Genomic DNA, 18,483 nt, shown 5'->3' on the forward strand with positions numbered 1-18,483 from the left:
TTAGGTTATGACTTATTGTACAGTTTAAAATTACATGTGTCTTTGTTTACTCTGATGGTGTGTCTGTGCTTTTAGTTCTTTGTGATGGTGTCGGTGTTGAATCTGCATGTTCTTCTTCCTGTTGAACTTCCGACTGCTCATCCGACTGTTCTCTCTCTTCTCTCGATGATCGCACCCGTTCAGTTCTCTTTTTTTTAGTCTTTGACGGTCCACCTTGATCATCTGCCTTCTTTTTCCTCATTGTTGACTTTCTCAATTCACCTAAGGCGTTCTCTCTCGCTTTGCGAGCATCTCCAATCGCATCCTTCGCAATTCCCTCCTGGAAGGCAATAAGACTAGTGGTATCAGACGCATAATCACCAGATAGTCTTTGACTTGAGCGTCTCGACGATACCGTGACATCACCCTCCCTCCTCAAATGTTGACCTTCAGTTTCAAGTTGCCTCTTATTAAGTCTGGCTTCAGCTCGACGTTTTTTCATCATTGCCTCCTCTTTCTCCTCAGTTGTCATTTCTTGCGACACTGATCGCTCGTCACCCTCTTCTTGTTGTGATCGCCGTAATCTTCTTAATCTCTTTAAGTGCTCTGATGACTCTGGCTCGTCTGGCTCTTCTGAATCTACCCGCTCAACTCGCTCAACTCGCTCAACTCGTGCTGACATATCCTTTCGTTCTAATCTTTCTAACCGTGCTAAGCGTTCTGGCGACAACTCTTGTCCTTCTGGCTCTGGGGAATGTACAATATTTTGTACATATTGAGTCCTGGCGGCAAGTGGAAGGAGATCTTCATCTTCTAGTTCAGATTCACTGCTTTCTGCAACTTCAGCTGGTTCAACTTCAGCATTGATTGTAATTTCTTTTGGTGTTCGTTTCTCGAGTAGGTCACCGTCAGATATAGCTCCATTGAGTCTCTCTATAATGTCTGGTATATCATTATATGTTTGGTGTTGTTCGTAAGCTAGCTGCACTTTTTGTTTAGCGAGTAGCTCTTGCTTATTTTCACGATGTCTCATAAAACAATGCCTAAGCAGTTGCGGTTGGAATTGTCTAAACTGATGAGCAGATTGGTGGCCAAGTAGACTATCAGATGGTAGCTTGTCTATAATCAGTTCCATCGTCACATCTCCTCCAATAAATTCTAATCCTCCTCCACTTGCGAAGTCTAATGGCCATCCAATGTTGAAGTAGAGCTCATAGGAGAAGAGCTCATACTCTATTAAAAGTCTAAAGTATCTCTTGTAACTTCTATCAGTATATTCTTCATTAGGCATAATTTTGGTGCGTATATCTACTTCGCCAATTTCCCAAACGATATCAAGGCTGCGATAGCCGTCGTTGGCTGTCAATTTCATATTATTGACACTCGAACAAGCATCCACATAATCTTGTAGTTCCTTCACCTTCTCTCTTCTGCCTATGTAGGCAACTAAAGCGCGTTGAAGTTCACTGACGAAGCGCTAAAAGGGTAAGTTGAGTAGACAGTAAACCCATTTGATACTCACGAAAGGGTTGATAATACGGGGTGTAATTTCATAAACTGAGCTATCTGGAGGTGACCAACCAAGGTATGCATCCCCGAGTGGTTGCAAGTCGATAAAATGTGGTATAGTGTGATGCGCTACGCGTATAAGATCACTATCTTGTGATTTTGCTAATATTACATAGTAAGGCTCCCAAAATTTATCGAAAAGGAAAGTCTCTATTCTGATAGCAAGACCGCGTTTGAGAATATCAGTCCTACTTCGTTCCCATCTACCTCTAGTGAGGTCAATATCGAAAGCAGATAAACCTAAAGATCTAAAGCAATGAAGAGTTTGAGATTTCGCGATGTTTTCAGACGAAGTTGATAACGATTTCAGTATTTGATCTTCTAAGGATATTTTATCGTTTAATTTAGATTTTAGAGATGATTTCTTTTCTAATAAAACGCGTAATTCATTCTCTAAACGAGTATTTGAAGTATTTTCAGAATGCTTTGATGACATTCGTGATGGTCGTATGTATAGATAGTGTATTGTACAAAATGGGTATATTAAAGTGATTTTTTAGGATCTAACGTTGTTAAACTCATAACTCTATTAATTAGTCACTCACTAATAATTGGATGCAGTTGTGCGAGGTAAACGACAGCCCACCTGCGGATAGCGGCGTTAGGGATGCGGAAATAGAAGAGAGTACGTACATAATGTAGCAGCAGGCTATCGTCAATAGGACAGAGCTTCTGATTATACTAGGGGGTCTTAGTCCGGTGGAGACCAGAGGAGAGAGAACATACGTCTGATTTGGTCCAGATTTAGTAGAGAACCAGCTAATTAAGGATACTAATATTGATAATAAACCAATAAAAAATACTAATAAACCTCCCATTATTTTTCTTAAAGATTTTTATTTCAATTTATCGTCGTCGCTCCCCTCTCTCAAATTTCTTCTTTACGACCAAGTAGCACGAGTGAGTGAGATTAAAATTTATTCTGCCAGTTTACTGACTAGTTTATAGACCATGGGGTGAGTACTCTAGAGACTTTGCTAACTATCCTCTGACTCCGTCTAGTATCACTCGCGAGTGAGTATCCCTAGTCTTCTCTCTACCCTCCTCACACTCTCTAGCTCCCTCCACAAACGTTCAGCTACAGGTGCTAAGCGCGCCCAATTCCGCAAGAAGCGTGTCCACGAACTCGGTCGTCAAGCCGCCAACACTCGTCTTGGCCAAAAGAGAGTTAGAACCGTTAGAGTTCGCGGTGGAAACTTGAAGTACAGAGCTCTTAGATTAGACTCTGGTAACTTCGCTTGGGGTTCAGAACACTGCACCAGAAAGACTCGTTTGATCGGTGTCGTCTACAACGCATCAAACAACGAGTTGGTCAGAACTAACACCCTCGTAAAGGGCGCCGTCATCCAAATTGATGCCCACCCATTCCGTCAATGGTACGAGGCTCACTACGGTCAACCTGTCACCAGAAAGGGCCGTAAGGAGGGTGAACAACAAACCGAGGAAGTCAAGAAGTCAAGATCCGTCACCGCTAAGCAAGACGAGCGTAAGAAGACCGGTAAGATCGACCCACTCCTCGAGTCCCAATTCGCCGCTGGCCGTCTCTACGCTATGATCAACTCAAGACCAGGTCAATCAGGTCGTTGTGACGGTGTTGTAAGTCTTTCCCGCAAATTTTCGCGCACTTCTAACAATTTTTAGATCCTCGAAGGCAAGGAACTCGAGTTCTACATTCGTAAGCTCCGTGCTGGTAAGAAGGCCTAAAAACTGTATTACATATGTTCGAATGAATACTTTTCATATATTAGGCTCTACAAAACTCTAATCATCATCCTCCTCTTCTTTGTTCTTGCTCTCTTGCTCCAACCAGTCGATGTAGCTGCCTTGGTAGTTGTGAATGTTCTTAATGCCCCTTCTGATAGCCAAGTCGCAGGCTGTAGCTGAGCGTTTCCCGCTGCGACAGTAGAATATAAAGTTACGCTTATCGTCTATACCGTTCGTTGGCTTGTCGAAACCGTACAGGTGTCTAAACTCTGCGTCGTCGAGATCGAGTGCGTGTTCAAAGTTGGAGAGTGGAAGGTTCACACTTGATGGGATGCCACCTTGGATTACTTCATTTGCCTCACGGACGTCTATTCGTTGTGAGAAGTGTATACACAGTCATAACTAACATACCAATTAATACTCTGTCCTATCCAAGATGAGTTATATCTTCCTACGAGAGCTCTACTCACCTCTGTTGGTGCTTTCGTCAGCGGTTTGATATCCTTGTAAGTCAGTTTAGGCGCATCCCAGAATCCATCGCTGAACATCGTCTTGGCTGTCGTCTGGAATGTCCTCTGTGCCATCGGGAATGCTCTGCGTGTCGTTTGATTGATCAGGAAATTCATTACTGATGAGAGAATCAGTCCAAGGTGTAACAAACTAAATAATGCTATTTCATGCAATTTTGTACAATTTAAATCGCCCAACACTTTATTTCTCCATTATCCGAACCTGTAACCATATAAGTATCCAGGTACTCGAGCGTGTTCACTGTCGACCCAATCTTCAGCGACTCATACTCATCAGACACTCTATTGTAAAGCGCCAGACCGTCGTTAACACCTGCTATCATTATTTTCCGACTGTCAAACTGCAAGTCCTTTATTGGACTTTCGAAGTGCAGGCTATTGAGTACTTTTCCAGTACGTAAATCCCAAATCTATACATTGTTAGACTGTTTTTGTAGTTAAAGTACACCCACATTGACGCTACCGTCTGCACTACCAGAAACAACATGGGTCTGGTCAAATGAGAGACATGTCACTGGCTCACTATGTCCAAGGAGGTTTCTATGTGGTAATCCAGTTCGCATGTCCCACATACGCACGACTGAGTCTGCCGAACCAGTAATCAAAGCGTTGTAGTAAAACTGTAATCCGCCAATAAACGGTGGTCCCGCATTACGTAATTGTGGCCGTTCGACATAAGCGAGTAGATCCATCGTTAATTTGCATTGCCCGCTAGTCATATCCCACAATCTAACCGTTTTGTCTGATGCACCGCTAACTAGATTCGATTGGCTGAATTGAAGTGCATCTATGCGCTGAGTGTGGCCTGTGAATACAGCCAAATTCGACCGGTTGTGGGTATCCCAGATGTGCAATGTTGCATCTTCGCTACCGGAAACACAACGATTTTGCTCCATCTGGACACGAGTGACGCCCGCTGTATGGCCTATGAGCTGGCCTTCCTCCAGCCCGGTACTCATGTTCCATACTCGCATACTTGGATCTTCGCTCGCAGTGATAAGATGTCCATAGGGTTTGTCGAGCGTGAGGTCGTTTATAGCACTCCCGTGAGCTTGCATAGACATGAATGGCTTGTTAATTGGCAAATCGTCATGTTCGTCAGGAAGAAACGTCGCGTATTCGGGATGACTGAATGGATTCTGGCTCAGTTGATCACTTAACTCGAGATCAATCTCCTGCGTCTTCCTTAACTCGATCTGTAGGTTCTTCTTCACTGTATTCAGCTTGCTTATTTGGTTCTCGACTCTGTCGATTTCCTCAGAAAGTACATCCCGCTTTGTAGAATTGAGAGACTGCAATTTTGATAGTTCATTACTAGCTAGTTTGCGTCTATTGTAGTTGCTCGGACGAGTCGCCTCATATCCTCTAATAAGCGGTGTCGTCGTCGACGACGACGTACTAGGGATAGGATAGCTGCTCAGATCCTCATTTGTTACTCTGTCAACTCTCTCCTTAGCACCTGCTAAATCTGAAGCTAACAACCGTGGTGTCAGCTCCCGTAGTATTTCCCTGCTCTGCTCCATTTCGTAGAAGTTAAAGAGCAACAGTGATGGCTTCAGAAGGCAAGGCTATCGATGTCAGCCAATTATCGCTCCAGCAATTGTCTGGTGTTAAAAAGCAAATCGACGAAGTAATTATTAGTACCGTTTACTAGCAACCAACTAAGAATACATAGGAACTTTCACACCTCACACAATCATATGCACAACTCAGAAGAGCTATGATACAGTTCAAACAGTCGGCTTCTGCCGTCGCTGAAATAAACCCTGCGAATAAAGGTGCCTTCGGTGTTTTTTTTCTCGCGTCTTCTGACAACACGTGCAGAGAAAAAGGTGCTCGTGCCATTGACAACCTCGCTATACGTTCCAGGGAAGCTTACAGACGTTGAGAATGTTCTAGTCGATATTGGTACTGGCTATTACGTCAAGAAGGTAGGCATCCACGTAGCAAAAGCACCATTATTCATACCCCGATTCAGACAACCCAGGAAGCTGATAAACACTACAAGAGCAAGGTTGATTACGTAAACAAGAATCTGGAGACACTTCAACAGACACTCGAGAAGAAACAAGACGTGAGTTACTTTTTTAGAATAGGAATGTATATTAACAACTGAGAAAGAATGCAAATGTTGTAGTGCAGATAATGCAAGCTAAGCTTAGTGCCGGCGAGAAACCATAAATAGCTTTTCAGGAACACCCGAGCGTCCTCAAATTCCTCAAATAAGACCTAAAATAGCATGTCTCAGTATCATGGCGTGGAATGTAACATATTTAACAGCATAGCTGATCGCATAAATGCCCATTTTTAATATCTCAACAAACCCTGATCAAACGGCCCGTGCAGGCCACTCGCAGTCAAATTGCCTCTTTGATAGATAACCACTTGATCTACAAAACCAAAGAAGGGTTAGTACAAATAATTTTTATCATAAAGAATGTGTACTTAATTATAACTCCTCTCTAGAAGCTCCACCCTCGTTTAAATCAACACAAAATGAAATTTTCATCTTTCTTAGCCCTCGCAGCCACAGTCGCTGGTATTAGTGCCCACGGTGTACCACAATCCTTCACCATCAACGGTGCGTTGTCAGACATACCTTAGAAACTTGACAGCTGACTACGCGCACAGGACAAGGTTACCCTGCTTACGATCCACAAGTTGACCCATGGCAACCACACGCACCAAAGGTCAACCGTCCAATGTCTGATGATGGTCCACTTTACAGCAAGGACGACCCTATGCTCACTTGCAACAAAGTTGGTACCCAAACACCAGCTGAGATGACCGCAGACGCTGCACCAGGCTCACCATTTATCATCCAATGGGACAGATGGCCATCTGATCACAAAGGTGCGTGTCATTCCTCTTTGATGAAATACCTAACTTGTCTCAGGTCCTGTCCTCACTTACGCCAAGTTCTGTGGACCTGGCCACGACGACTGCAACAACGTTCAAGACATCGTCAACGGATGGTTCAAGATCGATGAAGCCGGTTACGACGCTAACACCGGCCAATGGGCATCCGACCAATTGGTCGCTCAAGGTGCCAGCTGGACCTTAAACCTCCCACCAGCGGAGAACATTCAACAAGGTTCCTACTTGATCAGACAGTAGGTAACTCCTACCTGTGGTGCATTTCTGACAACCACACAGCGAGATCATTGCTTTGCACTCTCAAGGTGCCCCACAATTCTACCCACACTGTATCCAAGTCTACATCAACGGTGGTACTGGTAGTCTCCAAGGACAATCTGTCTCTATTCCAGGCAATGTCTACTCCAACGCAGGTGAGTGTGTCATATTCATGAAAAAAATTCCTGACAAGAAATCAGGCGATGATGGTACTCTCTTCGGCAGTATCTATAGTGCCGACGTCAGCTCAATGTCTATCCCAGGCCCAACTCTCGCCAACGGTGCGATCTCAAACGCTTACCAAAAGCGCGAAGAGCCAGTCGCCAGACGCCGTCACCACGCAGGTCAACACTAAATTAGCTTCTAGCTTTCAGATATCATAATGGCAGGCTCCCATTGTTATGATCCTTCTATATATCGGATTTTCTTTTTTTAATATTTCACTCTTCCTTCTTGTTTTCAAATGAATGTCTCTTATCAGCTTCTTCAAATCAAACGACGACGTCACTGATGACAAAATTGTGCGTCAACTTCGATACCGCGCCTCTGGCTATCGGAGAGACTATTCTTAATGGTATATCTCCAAATGGTCAGATAGCCGTCGCGCATCGTCGGCGGATAGACATTCTTACTGCGAATACCGGTGTGTATCTCAATCAAGATCAGGCAAAGGCGTTATGGAAGCCTCGTTCGCGTAGTATCGTTGAGGACGCAGCTAGGAATACATCCCCAGGAGGGTACAACCTCTTCGACACTCAGGTTGCCTTATCTGATTTTCCGAGCCCATATATCTATACAGCACATTATCCGCGTAAGTAGTCACCTCATCATTGATTCTCTAACCTGTGTAGATCCCAGCATTGTTGAGCCTACGACAGACACCTACCTCTGGAATGGTTGGAAGAGTACTACTTGGTCGCCAGCGGGGTTGACAAGCTATGGTGGATGTCTCCTCGCCGTATTGACCACAAATTGCGATTTCTTCATAGTAGCGCCAAAAGTTAACTTCTTCATCGGGAAGTGGTTGCCGACTTTCGACGCGTCTGCGCGTTTGAGAGAAGAAAATGCAGCTTTGCTCGAGAGTTCAGACCCTAATGAGCAGCTCAAAGGGGCACTACGCTCGCAGGTACTTTCTATAGCCTGGTCCACGAACCCAAGTACGCACCAAGACGTGGTCGCACCTAGTGATATATCAATTTTGGTAACGGGAACGAAATCGGGAGAGTTACTAATATGGAAGCATCTCCAGCATGGTCAGATGGATCTCGTTATGTGTATCGATGGTCACTCAAAGTCTTGGATTTCGCTCATTGCCTTGTCTGACTGGCGAAAGCAGGATAATGGATGTGAGTAATTAGTAGCATCGCTAAATATCTAACGATATAACTAGATGTGCTCGATATATACTACACGAGTACAGATTATGATATCTACAAAACAACAATCACGCACACCAACGGCTTACACGTAATTTCAGAGCAGCCACATATGATTAACAACTCAAATGGCCAAACAGTTACATCTTTCAAGTACATTGATGATATCCTCATCTGGACTACCCCCGGCTCCCTCTTCTTCCTCCCTCCAGATGGTACCGTCAAGGAAGTAGACATTAAGAACCTTACGATGGTGGTTGGGCTTGACAGAGTGTCTCCCTCACTACTTGTCTTATGGTTCACGGACGGCGGCATCAAGTTTGTCGACCTCGACAACTCATCAGTCGTAGAAGATCTCTCTGTCCAGGCGACGAGAAGGCAACGCGATGTGTTTGTTGAAACCGCAAAAAACGTATTCAAAAAGGGCTTAGGCAAGATGCACGCCCCATTTGTTTATTCTGCTCGCAAAATCCCTAATACAAACACCTACATCTGGCTCTTCCATGTGTATTCTCCGGAAGACATAGAGTATATCGAAGAATCGCAGCAACAGTCAGTACTTTCCATAGTTGATACACTATTACCGCAGGAGAAGGAAGAAACTGAAGTAGCATCACTAATTGCAGAAATTAATAATAATATACTAAACCCAACTGATATCTGGACATCATCGATATCGAGTACGCAACATGTAATGGAGCGTACGCGGAGTATACTCCAATCAGACAGTAAAGACACGCTTGTGCAACACCTCGAAGCATATTTCAGCTCATTTGCGGACACATATCGTAACCTGATACTTGGTAACTACAATCCAAGTGCATATAAACAAGCGGACACTAGTGGGAATCTCGTCGACAAGGTGACTGACATGTTCAGCTGTGATCTCTGGACGATGCCTTCATTCGACGTGATCCGACGGGCATGTCTTATATCTACTTATCTTAATAACGTTCTCGACACTGAGCATGATTTCAAAAGGCGTGAATTGGAGAGCATAATTGTAGTTGCGCAGCTCTACGTAATTTGTCAGCGTCTTCTCGACTTGGCCAAAATGCAGATCCTTTTGGATGATTCCCAGCCCGTCATCGCACGTCTAGTACACGCTGGATTATATCTGCGTAGCTCTCCACCAGAGTTACAAAGGCTTGCTGGTGAAGTCGCGCAATGTTTCGCTGGGATGGGCAGTGATGCAATAGGATGTGACGGTGATCCGAATGATCCTCTTTCACTGACGCATGCTATTGACTTAGGTGAGAAGTGTCCAGCGAGCGGGACAAACATTCATTTCGACCACCTCCAGAAAGCAAAGTCTGATCTAGGAATCGAATGGCGTGAGTAGTGAACTATATGATTGATGATAACTAACGCACTCAAGCACGTTGCGCTATCACAATTAGCATACTTTCAGACGTGCACGTTAAGAGAAGTACGAGTGCGAGAGCTATATACAAAGATTTAACATTCTCAAATGAGCACGTCGATCTTGTTTCCATGGCACTTTCTCTTTCAGCCCGTAAATGCATATTCACGAATGCACCATTCGTGCGCATCAATGATGTCAATTAGGATAAAGTTGTTTTAAATTCTAATGATATATTAATATTTATTCCGAGTATACAAAATACATAAAATACCTTACAACTGGTTATATAAGCTTAGATGTTGCCAACGTGTGTCGTCATAGTTTGATTATGGGTAGTAAACGAGCAGAGGTGAAGTTTAATATACTCAGAAACATAAAGTATCCCTCTAAAAGAAATACTAAGAAGCTTCGGTAGGAATGTATGACGCATAAAGACGCAGTTCGGAGTAAACTATGGAGCCTGGCATATATAAGAGTGGCGTTGCACCTCTCTTTTAGACTAACATCCTCAGTAAAATGTAAGCAATTATAGTGCTGCCAGTATGTTTTTAATCTTCTTCGTCTTTGTCTTCGTTTCTAGAGACAAACTCCTCTGTATATCTTCAAGATGTTGTCTTTGTCTAGTCCTCGTCTCCGAAAGCAAGTCTCATATAGAGAATTATTTCATTTCAGATTGGATGTGACATTGAAACTGAAACTGGCAGCACTCTCATCGTTCGTACACATCTAACCACTCCTAGGGGCGGCGTAATTTCATCGATCTTCGGATGTATAAACACATGCATTTCAGCAGTAGCACATGGCGTTATGGCCATTATTTCTGCCATTGGTAGAGTAGTCCTCGCAATCTTCAACGGTGAGTATTTAAAAGTAAATGAAACGTTCACTAACGATATCAGCTATCCTTTGCGTAATAACATGCGGTAAATGTGGTAGAGGAGGACGAGGGGGGACGGTATAGTCAAGTTAATTAATCGAACACCCAAGGATAGTCAGAATTAATGATTTCCAACTTCCCAAGCTTATTGCAGATAGACTTACATAATTTGTATGACAGTAACGACTCCTTCACGTTTACCCTTGCATACCCACTCTCTGCAGTATTATTCCAGTTATCTATACATGATTTCTTTTATGAAAAATTTTAGATCTAGAAAATGACAGCATTTTTATGAAGATAATCATTGCAGTAACATGCATATGAATTATCAGTGTATCTTTATTTTGATATAAAAGTCGATTGATGTTATGTTTTGACTTGAAGTAGCAGAAAAATTTTTCCAGCTCAAAGAGCCAGATAAGTATGCACAAAAACACATTCATAACTGACTAAGGCGACACGTTAAAGCACCATGCTACATTGATTTGTAACATAGTCATCCTAAGTACGTAGAAATGCTTATAATATCAACAATAAACATATCTATACAGGATTAGCTATATGAAGGAATTTACAGACATAATAATTGACATCATTATAAATCATGCATTTTGGTAAATGATTCGTTGTGTAAATATTCTAAAATTGTTTGTGAATTAACAAACAATTATAACAATCCGAAACTCTCAGCTTTGCATAAGGAAGAAAATAACATGATGACAACATACAATGAGTGTTTACTCAGATACCCCATTTATAAATGTAAATGATGACTCCCACCAAAAACCTAATCCTTGTAGAACTTAACAATGACAACCGGGGATTCTATATGAGTGGCAAGGTGTGAGCTAAGTGAGAAGCCTTCATCTGATGCAATACGTTTCCAATGTCCTAAATTTCTCCTTCCGAGAACCACCATATCTGGTGAATACTTATCTGCAAATTCAACCAACGCGGACGATGTCTCACCAGATAAAGTGTGACTTATAACTTGTATACCTTCTGCTACTTGTGTTTCTAGCTGATTTATTCTCTCTTTTAATTCGAGTTCAAGGTTTCCAGTACCTTTTGTGTCCACATTTACGATATGTACTCTGAAAGAAATCTCAGTATAGTCTATAGATGAATATCAACCTACAAATCGTGTGGCATTGCCAATGTTGTTATATAACTACATTATCATGTCAAATGGTCACTTAACGTCAGGCCGACTTACTACTCCAGTGCCGTCTGGGCTGCTGGCTATACACATTAAGGATGTATAAAAATTTCAAAGTAGTACTCACATCAAGCGTCCAGGCAAGCATAATGCTTCGTCTGTGTATCGCTTCGTTCATCATCGTATCGTGTGAAGCGATCAAAGGTAATATTGCGTCACAAACATAAGTCAACTGATAAACGAAAAAAGCATGAAATTTACAATATAAAGTTACTCAATTAACATCACTAACCAGTTCGAATACGCCTTCTAAGTTCTCCTTCCAGAGTGTAACTTTGCCATCACCAGCGCTTACGGCGAGAACATTACCCGAGAGTGACCAGCTCAGTCTCCATACGGTGTCTTTAAAGTCGTAATCTATTTTTGTCGAGCTCCACTCCCCATTTGCGATTTGCTGAGTGTGGACGTAGACTGTCTTGTCTTGTGATGCAGACGCAATGTATTGCTTTGAGAGTCCAACGTTAGGTGACCAAGCAACGTCTCTGACCCAATCAGTGTGCGTCTGGAGCGTATCATCGCATTGCCATTGTTTTGTTTCTGAACTGGACGATATCAGTAATAATTAAACATTCAAATTGTACCCACTTAAGTGACCATATTTTTATCAGACTGTCGCAACCACCAGTTACCAATTTGTGACTTAAAGCGCTAGCATTAGCACTGCCTGGTGCAGTAATATTCGAATTGGATGATGCAGGAGCCCAGCTAACGGAAGTAACACCCAACTTGTGGGCAGCCAACATTGAAGCATCCCAAGTACCGTCGTTGTGGAAAGTGAGTACGCTGACGTTACCGTCTGAACTAGCACAGGCTAAAGTAGGGCCAAGCTCGTGTGGTGCCCAGCTGATGGAGTTTACTGAAGATGTGTGCAAGGTATGATCCTTTATACGCGTCCAGTTCGCACCTTCCTGTTTCCAAATGAAAACCTTGCCATCATAGCTGCTGCTGGCTAGTATAGAACCGTACTTTGGATGAGCCCAGGCGACTTGCCATACTGGACCCTGATGGCTATAAAATCTTAGTTAAAATCCTAAAGGGCCTACTAACTCACCCTTGCAAGATAACTGCGTTTGAGTTGGTATATGTCGATGAAGGAGCGTCCGTGATATCTGTGATTTTGATAGTGCGATCTGAAGAAGCTGTAGCTAATCTTTTTCCGTAGTAGTCTAGCTGTGCGTCGTGCTATATATACCGTCAGCATAGAAAGTAACTCGTCATTCCACTCACAATAACATCCTGATGGCCAGTCTCAATAGATTGAGGTGGTGCAGATTCGGTGAATGACTGTAGATTATATAAGTCACGCTAATACCCCAGCGCGTCACTCACCATTGTCGTCGTAGAGAAGGAAGAACACGTCACAAGAGATACTAAAGGAATATAAATTTACTTCAAACTTCTAAAGTGCTCTACAAAATCATCAATCAGGCTTGGCCAGGCGGCTGCCTCGTCGAATGTGCTGAAATGACCATCAATTGATCTAATAAAGTTGAGAAACTGCAAGAATAGGAATTATTAGAATATACATAGAAAACATAGAGATATTGACACTCACTTCCAGCCAGGTATCTTTGGTCACCGCAACTTTCTGCTCCTCAAGGAACCCAAACCATATTTCCAAATGTTTCTTTGTGAATTCACAAGGTGAACCGTCCTCTTTGACAAGTGACTTGCTAGGAGCGCTGCCATCATCATCACCCAAATGGTGTGCTAACAGAATACTCCAGTACGCTTTAGCGTCCTCGAATGTCAATATACGCGCGCCTTGACCCTTGCCAAGCTCGAAAGTATGGCTGTATACCTGCGTAAAGTATGCGCCATCTTCTTTAAGCTTCTCCGTCGTAGTTTCCATGTATTGTTTCTGTTTATCGATCGAATCACCGCCAACAATTGACCAACCAGCTGTCCAGGACTCCTTTGGCCAGTTCTCAGCTTGGAGAGTAGCACCGCAGAGCTGTGCAAGTGCTAACGCATTCTCTGACGTCAAATCTATCCCAAGATCCTCGCCATACTGTATCAAACCGTCTGGAACACTCATCAAGTTGTCGTCATCAGCATCTACAGCTTATGAGCTAGGAAAATAAAGGCTAAAAAGATTGACATACCCTTGTACTTATTCCAAACTTTGTTCAAATTGCTTTTATTAACTTGTATAGGTGGATTGGCAAAGTATTCGTCTAATGCATCGTCGAACCTCCATCCGTTGACTTTCAGGAATCGTTGAGCAGTATCTGAGTTTGTGTTTGTTATTTGACGGAAGCTAAACTTTGTTAGAGCTGTACAATTATTGACTTCTGACTAACTCCTCGATAAGAATACGCTGCCTTTGATATGTAGCTGAAGACATCGTGGTAGATCAAAAACAAAGGAAAACTGTTCTTTCATATGGTATTTCTCATTACAGTTGTCAAGCATTTATTTTCTTACAGGCTTAACTGTCTCGTGTGAGTTCTCTGTCGCTGAAACTAGGATAAACATTGGCAAATGACGAAACAATAGTTTCCTTGAGAATGTTTCTATACACGATAATTGAAGCATCACAATAATCTTTATTCCATCTGGTATATTACAACGAGCCAGACAAAGTGTAGATTATGAAGCACGCTCGAAGAAGACAAAGAGCACATCTACTGTGATACAAAACTTTTGCAGTACAAAGCAATCAAATATTTCAAAGATAGTATGATTACGCTATGACGCAATCTCACCTAACTCGAAAGCAACATTGTTAATGAGCAACTCACATGGACTACTGCAGGAAACAGAAAATATATCTTTACACATTGGGTACATCCTACTTCTTCTTCCTCAGTAGTTGAGCAGGCATCATTATGGCGCTCTCTTTTTGAAGGTCACGCAGCTGGGGAGCTGAGCTAATAGTAGCACTTGCAGCTGCTTGCTTTTTATCCGCCTCAGTAATTTCCGCCGTCTGGGTTATCTTTGGTCCCGCTGCGACCTTACTTGCGCTCACAGGCTGACGCGTTGAAGGTGGGGGATCTGCTGGCATTGGTATATCATCTAAATCACTATCCTCATCTACGCTATCGTTTGTATCATCTGGTCTGAGCGCAGACGGCATCGGTATATCATCATCTTCTTCACTCTCATCGCTCTCCTTCTCAGCGTATGGCATCCCCGGCGGAGCAACACCTGTAGGATTGTACACTGGATCGTAATATACACTTTTTGTTGGATTAATTGGCATACCCTTCTTGTCTAGTAGCTGCTTTGGCTTCTGGGGCTTCTCATCTCTCCGTCTGGCGAGTGCAGCTTGTGCCTGTGCAGATGGTGCACTCAAATGTTTATATATTTCAGCTTTCTTCTCAGGATGCTCCTCAACAAACTCTTCTTTCGCTTTCTTGATACGTTCGAACTCCTCCTTAAGCTGTGTGAAATGAGCAGAAAGATTCTTGTCTAATTCTTCTTTCTGACTACGCTCTTGAAGACTTTTAATCTCAATTTCAAGCAAAAATGTGTCTGTGTATGCTAACTGATTAGATTTGTTACTGCTTTTGGCCTCTTTCCCCTGATTATATGAGTGAAATGTAGTTATACTTTATAAATGCTTACTTTCTTTATATCTTGCTTCTTCTGTGCCTTCCTGAAGCTGTCTACGGGGTTATTCCCGAGTTTTGGTGGCATATTGTCTAGATAGTTGCGGTGTGAAGATATCAATAAAATCTAAACGCACCTTATAATAACAAACAATCTATTAAGTTATAATACAGCGTGATTTGCATCCACATTTCAAAAGTTAAAACGAGCGAAAATTTAAATTAAGAGTAACTAATAATAATACAATTAAAGCACAGCACAAAATCATTGGTAGAGCTTGACATAGCCAATTTCCCATACTGCATCTTCGAAAGCTTCACCTTCCTCTCTAATGTACTCTTCGGCTGTGGCGTATCCAGTCATATTAGCACAGGTCTCTTCCTGCCAGATCTCCTCTTCTGCCCAAACTCTTCCACTCCAATCACCAGCAAGGGTGGTATCAAAGATAAGTTGGTGGTGCTTAAAGTATTCAGATATTTCACAGCCGTCGTTGGAGAGATGAGCATATGGCTTGCCCCATTGAGATGGAGATGGCTTTCCCTTCTCGATGTCCTCCGGGATATGTCCACGTGGGAAGAACCAGGTTGAGATACCGTATTCCGGTAACCATTGCATAGCGAAGACACCACCGTCACGCTTGTTAAGTGGGGTACCGTAGGTGTTCTTGTGATTGTCCTTAATACCGCATCCTTCATTGTTAGACTCGAAGGCAGAGCATGTCCTTGCGAGCTCGCCATCGTGTGTCAATTTTCCGGTGAACTTATTTGAAGAGCCTTCAGAGATGTAACAACCACTTGCAGTGTGGAAGGAAGATTGGTTTTCAGTGAATGCATTTACACCCTCGATAATATCTATGCTTTTGTCAATTCTGAAACAGCATCATGTGAAAAAACTTACCAATTTCACCCCATTCTGGCCAATCATAGGTCTCGCCATTTGACCAGAAAGCTGGCCACAAACCACATACGCTACCTGGAACACGCCATACATCGAGAAGGACAACACCACCGGTGTAGTTGAAGTTGCTTTCCAATCTGATGGATTTACGAGGACCTGTAATCTTTGGAGTAGACTCAACTCTAAAGAATGGACGGCCTGAGTCTGTCATACCAGCAAGACCCTCCTTGAAGGCGTACTTGGAGTCGACATAATCGACATAGCCGTGTGTAGGATCTTCATCCGCATAAAAGTAGAAGTAATCAAAGAACTCTTCTCCTTGCATGTCCTTTACGAGTTCATATCCTTCTCCATTTGGAGAATCTGGTGCCTCTTCTGACGGTGGTTCAATCCCGCTAGGATCACTATAGTCGCCTCCAAGTGGCTCATCGTGGATTGCTCCTGGGAAAGGCGTGTGGTCCCAAGATGATGTAGGATTAAGGTTCTTAAAGTCTTCGCTCGAAGGTACGAAGGCCTGAGCTAATATAGCTGTACTTAAAGATAATGCTGCGAGTGTATGTCTCATTTTATACTCTCTTGCTTGGAGTCCTTGTCGTTAGATAAAGAAACAGCATCAGTTACTATAAAGCTTTGGTATTTTAGTCTCGATTGATTAGTTTATATTCAAGCGCGAAGAACGAAGACGCGTTATTTGAAGATAATGAAACGCGTGATATTTTTAAAAAGGAAGGTGGATAACTATGTGATATTTAGAAGACTTGTTCGGCATGTTAAATGAATGAAATGTCGTTGTGTATAAATGTACATATGAGATGATGTGTTGGTTATGTCCTCCGCTGTTCTAAAGTTCCATAATCGACGCTTGCAAACCGTTGTCTTTCGTCGCGTAAGAGAGTTTCACGCTCGTCGTTTTCTTTCTCCTCTGTCTTGTTTTTGTTCTTGTTCATGGCGACAATCGTGCTTGTCGCGATGATAAGTGAGGCCCCAACGACTGACAGCATTTCTGGTGTTGTATTGAAGAAAACTTTCTCAAAAATGAGGGCGAAAACTATCTGTAAGTACATCCCAAGGGAAGCTCTACCGACTTTCTCTCTCCGCAAACCCAATCTGATGTTTGTAAGACATCTGCTGTGTGGCAATACATGCAACTTACGTTAAAAGGATTTGGCCGAGGAAACCAAATGTTCCGACAGCGATCAACAATGCAGTCCATTTTGATGATTTCGGTAAAACGAACTGCTCACCCTGTATTTTCATCATGAGTGTACCGAATATTACCGAACACCAAGAAAAGGCCAATATTACGTGCATTGGATGTGCTCGTTTACCAATAGCGCGAGTAGTAACATAAGCCAGACTAGCGCCGAATACACTGACTATGACGGCACAGACTGCTAATGTTCTGATCCCGATAGCGCCTAAGTCTACGTTTATCTGAGCGCCCTCATGCCCAAATATAAATGGTGGCCTAGCAATCAATATAACACCTAATAAACTGACGATGCTGGAATATCTCTCTATTGGGAGGTAAGGCTCTTTCAGAAAAAGCATACCAGAGAAACCGCTGATTGTTGGTAATAAGAATTGTAGAGCAGATACATCGCTCAAATCAAGGTATTTCAAACTGTGATAGAGTGCCGTTATCGAGGCGAATCCGACAAATCCTCTGGCGAATAAAAGACCCTGTATAGGCACATTAGAGTGGATATCAGATTAATAGCTAACATACTCTAACTTCCAGTGGTCCTAAAATAGGGTTGGGTATTTTGTCATCCGAAAATATATTATGTACTAATATGTACATCTGACTGAGTACACCAGTCAATCCCATACGTACTACAACAAGTTCTAGGGCAGATACTGGTGGATCAACGTCTGCTAGTACCTTTACGGCTAGAGACATGGACGAGAAAAAAAGCTGAGCAAGTGCTATCATCAGGAGACCTGCATTCCGTGATATAAAGGACTGCTGCTTTATCTCAGTCTCTTCAAACGACCTAGCAGTTGTGCTGCTAGAAACAGATAATTCCTCATCTGCCGCCATCGTTGTTGCTCTACAAGATGATGTCTTACAGATAAAAATTTCTAAAAAAATAAATGCATCTTTACAAATTTGTATGTCGGTCAGCTTTAGTAGCCACAGCCGTATGAGATGTCCATAATAGACAACAGCCGCGTCATGTGGAAGCTGATCTTTGCACGACGCCTGAACGCCCTCAAGTCTGCACTCCGGCCCAAAACGGGATAGAGCGACTTAGGTGACAAAAGACCGA

The 18,483-nt window shown here is 42.8% G+C and overlaps 12 protein-coding genes across 12 annotated transcripts; 4 read left to right on the forward strand and 8 right to left on the reverse strand.

Annotated features, from left to right (window-relative positions):
• Positions 1-41: 41 nt before the first annotated feature.
• WALSEDRAFT_57195 (hypothetical protein) lies at positions 42-1,984 on the reverse strand (the record flags this gene model as incomplete). Its single annotated transcript, XM_006957871.1, has 2 exons — positions 42-1,456; positions 1,502-1,984. 2 exons carry the CDS (start codon positions 1,982-1,984, stop codon positions 47-49), a joined length of 1,893 nt encoding a protein of 630 aa, XP_006957933.1. The 3' UTR covers positions 42-46.
• Positions 1,985-2,499: 515 nt separating this feature from the next.
• WALSEDRAFT_63873 (ribosomal protein S8e) lies at positions 2,500-3,252 on the forward strand (the record flags this gene model as incomplete). The annotated part of the gene is made up of 4 exons (XM_006957872.1): positions 2,500-2,504; positions 2,551-2,562; positions 2,607-3,144; positions 3,190-3,252. 4 exons carry the CDS (start codon positions 2,500-2,502, stop codon positions 3,250-3,252), a joined length of 618 nt encoding a protein of 205 aa, XP_006957934.1.
• A 57-nt stretch (positions 3,253-3,309) lies between these two features.
• Positions 3,310-3,645, reverse strand: WALSEDRAFT_17734 (Rhodanese-like protein; the record flags this gene model as incomplete). The annotated part of the gene is made up of 1 exon (XM_006957683.1): positions 3,310-3,645. A coding segment is annotated over one exon (336 nt), but the record flags the coding sequence as incomplete, so codon positions are not given.
• Positions 3,646-3,946: 301 nt separating this feature from the next.
• WALSEDRAFT_17722 (WD40 repeat-like protein) lies at positions 3,947-5,305 on the reverse strand (the record flags this gene model as incomplete). Its single annotated transcript, XM_006957682.1, has 2 exons — positions 3,947-4,192; positions 4,235-5,305. 2 exons carry the CDS (start codon positions 5,303-5,305, stop codon positions 3,947-3,949), a joined length of 1,317 nt encoding a protein of 438 aa, XP_006957744.1.
• An 11-nt stretch (positions 5,306-5,316) lies between these two features.
• WALSEDRAFT_37664 (Prefoldin alpha subunit) lies at positions 5,317-6,134 on the forward strand. Its single transcript, XM_006957873.1, has 5 exons — positions 5,317-5,412; positions 5,458-5,560; positions 5,607-5,713; positions 5,761-5,856; positions 5,904-6,134. The coding sequence occupies exons 1-5, from the start codon at positions 5,332-5,334 to the stop codon at positions 5,961-5,963; spliced, it is 447 nt and encodes a 148-aa protein (XP_006957935.1). The 5' UTR covers positions 5,317-5,331; the 3' UTR covers positions 5,964-6,134.
• A 144-nt stretch (positions 6,135-6,278) lies between these two features.
• On the forward strand, positions 6,279-7,367 carry WALSEDRAFT_68602 (glycoside hydrolase; the record flags this gene model as incomplete). Its single annotated transcript, XM_006957874.1, has 5 exons — positions 6,279-6,363; positions 6,414-6,635; positions 6,679-6,895; positions 6,939-7,072; positions 7,118-7,367. 5 exons carry the CDS (start codon positions 6,279-6,281, stop codon positions 7,270-7,272), a joined length of 813 nt encoding a protein of 270 aa, XP_006957936.1. The 3' UTR covers positions 7,273-7,367.
• Positions 7,368-7,422: 55 nt separating this feature from the next.
• On the forward strand, positions 7,423-9,931 carry WALSEDRAFT_68603 (hypothetical protein). The gene is made up of 4 exons (XM_006957875.1): positions 7,423-7,728; positions 7,769-8,263; positions 8,308-9,627; positions 9,672-9,931. Exons 1-4 carry the CDS (start codon positions 7,428-7,430, stop codon positions 9,860-9,862), a joined length of 2,307 nt encoding a protein of 768 aa, XP_006957937.1. The 5' UTR covers positions 7,423-7,427; the 3' UTR covers positions 9,863-9,931.
• Positions 9,932-11,242: 1,311 nt separating this feature from the next.
• On the reverse strand, positions 11,243-11,887 carry WALSEDRAFT_60177 (hypothetical protein). The gene is made up of 4 exons (XM_006957876.1): positions 11,826-11,887; positions 11,756-11,781; positions 11,678-11,710; positions 11,243-11,633 (listed from the first exon to the last, which is right to left on the reverse strand). The coding sequence occupies exons 1-4, from the start codon at positions 11,877-11,879 to the stop codon at positions 11,327-11,329; spliced, it is 420 nt and encodes a 139-aa protein (XP_006957938.1). The 5' UTR covers positions 11,880-11,887; the 3' UTR covers positions 11,243-11,326.
• Positions 11,888-11,972: 85 nt separating this feature from the next.
• WALSEDRAFT_51119 (WD40 repeat-like protein) lies at positions 11,973-13,090 on the reverse strand (the record flags this gene model as incomplete). Its single annotated transcript, XM_006957877.1, has 5 exons — positions 11,973-12,300; positions 12,344-12,766; positions 12,810-12,940; positions 12,986-13,042; positions 13,088-13,090. The coding sequence occupies 5 exons, from the start codon at positions 13,088-13,090 to the stop codon at positions 11,973-11,975; spliced, it is 942 nt and encodes a 313-aa protein (XP_006957939.1).
• Positions 13,091-14,527: 1,437 nt separating this feature from the next.
• Positions 14,528-15,284, reverse strand: WALSEDRAFT_32273 (hypothetical protein; the record flags this gene model as incomplete). Its single annotated transcript, XM_006957878.1, has 1 exon — positions 14,528-15,284. A coding segment is annotated over one exon (732 nt), but the record flags the coding sequence as incomplete, so codon positions are not given.
• A 240-nt stretch (positions 15,285-15,524) lies between these two features.
• Positions 15,525-18,265, reverse strand: WALSEDRAFT_32274 (hypothetical protein). The gene is made up of 4 exons (XM_006957879.1): positions 17,940-18,265; positions 17,364-17,893; positions 16,211-17,317; positions 15,525-16,164 (listed from the first exon to the last, which is right to left on the reverse strand). Exons 3-4 carry the CDS (start codon positions 16,773-16,775, stop codon positions 15,578-15,580), a joined length of 1,152 nt encoding a protein of 383 aa, XP_006957941.1. The 5' UTR covers positions 16,776-17,317; positions 17,364-17,893; positions 17,940-18,265; the 3' UTR covers positions 15,525-15,577.
• On the reverse strand, positions 17,035-18,254 carry WALSEDRAFT_51122 (hypothetical protein; the record flags this gene model as incomplete). Its single annotated transcript, XM_006957880.1, has 3 exons — positions 17,035-17,317; positions 17,364-17,893; positions 17,940-18,254. 3 exons carry the CDS (start codon positions 18,252-18,254, stop codon positions 17,035-17,037), a joined length of 1,128 nt encoding a protein of 375 aa, XP_006957942.1.
• Positions 18,266-18,483: the final 218 nt, after the last annotated feature.

This window comes from Wallemia mellicola (genome assembly GCF_000263375.1).
Source record: "Wallemia mellicola CBS 633.66 unplaced genomic scaffold WALSEscaffold_7, whole genome shotgun sequence".
Taxonomy (NCBI): Eukaryota; Fungi; Basidiomycota; class Wallemiomycetes; order Wallemiales; family Wallemiaceae; genus Wallemia; species Wallemia mellicola.

Coding starts and splice junctions, on each gene's coding strand:
- WALSEDRAFT_37664 (XM_006957873.1), top strand. CDS start 5,332: ATGGCTTCAGAAGGCAAGGCTATCGATGTCAGCCAATTATCGCTCCAG. Junction 5,561..5,606: donor AATAAACCCTGCGAATAAAG/GTGCCTTCGGTG, acceptor CAACACGTGCAG/AGAAAAAGGTGCTCGTGCCA. Junction 5,714..5,760: donor CTGGCTATTACGTCAAGAAG/GTAGGCATCCAC, acceptor ACCCCGATTCAG/ACAACCCAGGAAGCTGATAA.
- WALSEDRAFT_68603 (XM_006957875.1), top strand. CDS start 7,428: ATGACAAAATTGTGCGTCAACTTCGATACCGCGCCTCTGGCTATCGGA. Junction 7,729..7,768: donor CTATACAGCACATTATCCGC/GTAAGTAGTCAC, acceptor TAACCTGTGTAG/ATCCCAGCATTGTTGAGCCT. Junction 8,264..8,307: donor GCGAAAGCAGGATAATGGAT/GTGAGTAATTAG, acceptor CGATATAACTAG/ATGTGCTCGATATATACTAC.
- WALSEDRAFT_60177 (XM_006957876.1), bottom strand. CDS start 11,879: ATGATGAACGAAGCGATACACAGACGAAGCATTATGCTTGCCTGGACG. Junction 11,711..11,755: donor GCCCAGACGGCACTGGAGTA/GTAAGTCGGCCT, acceptor ATGATAATGTAG/TTATATAACAACATTGGCAA. Junction 11,634..11,677: donor TTGGCAATGCCACACGATTT/GTAGGTTGATAT, acceptor GATTTCTTTCAG/AGTACATATCGTAAATGTGG.
- WALSEDRAFT_32274 (XM_006957879.1), bottom strand. CDS start 16,775: ATGAGACATACACTCGCAGCATTATCTTTAAGTACAGCTATATTAGCT. Junction 16,165..16,210: donor GCCAGAATGGGGTGAAATTG/GTAAGTTTTTTC, acceptor ACAAAAGCATAG/ATATTATCGAGGGTGTAAAT.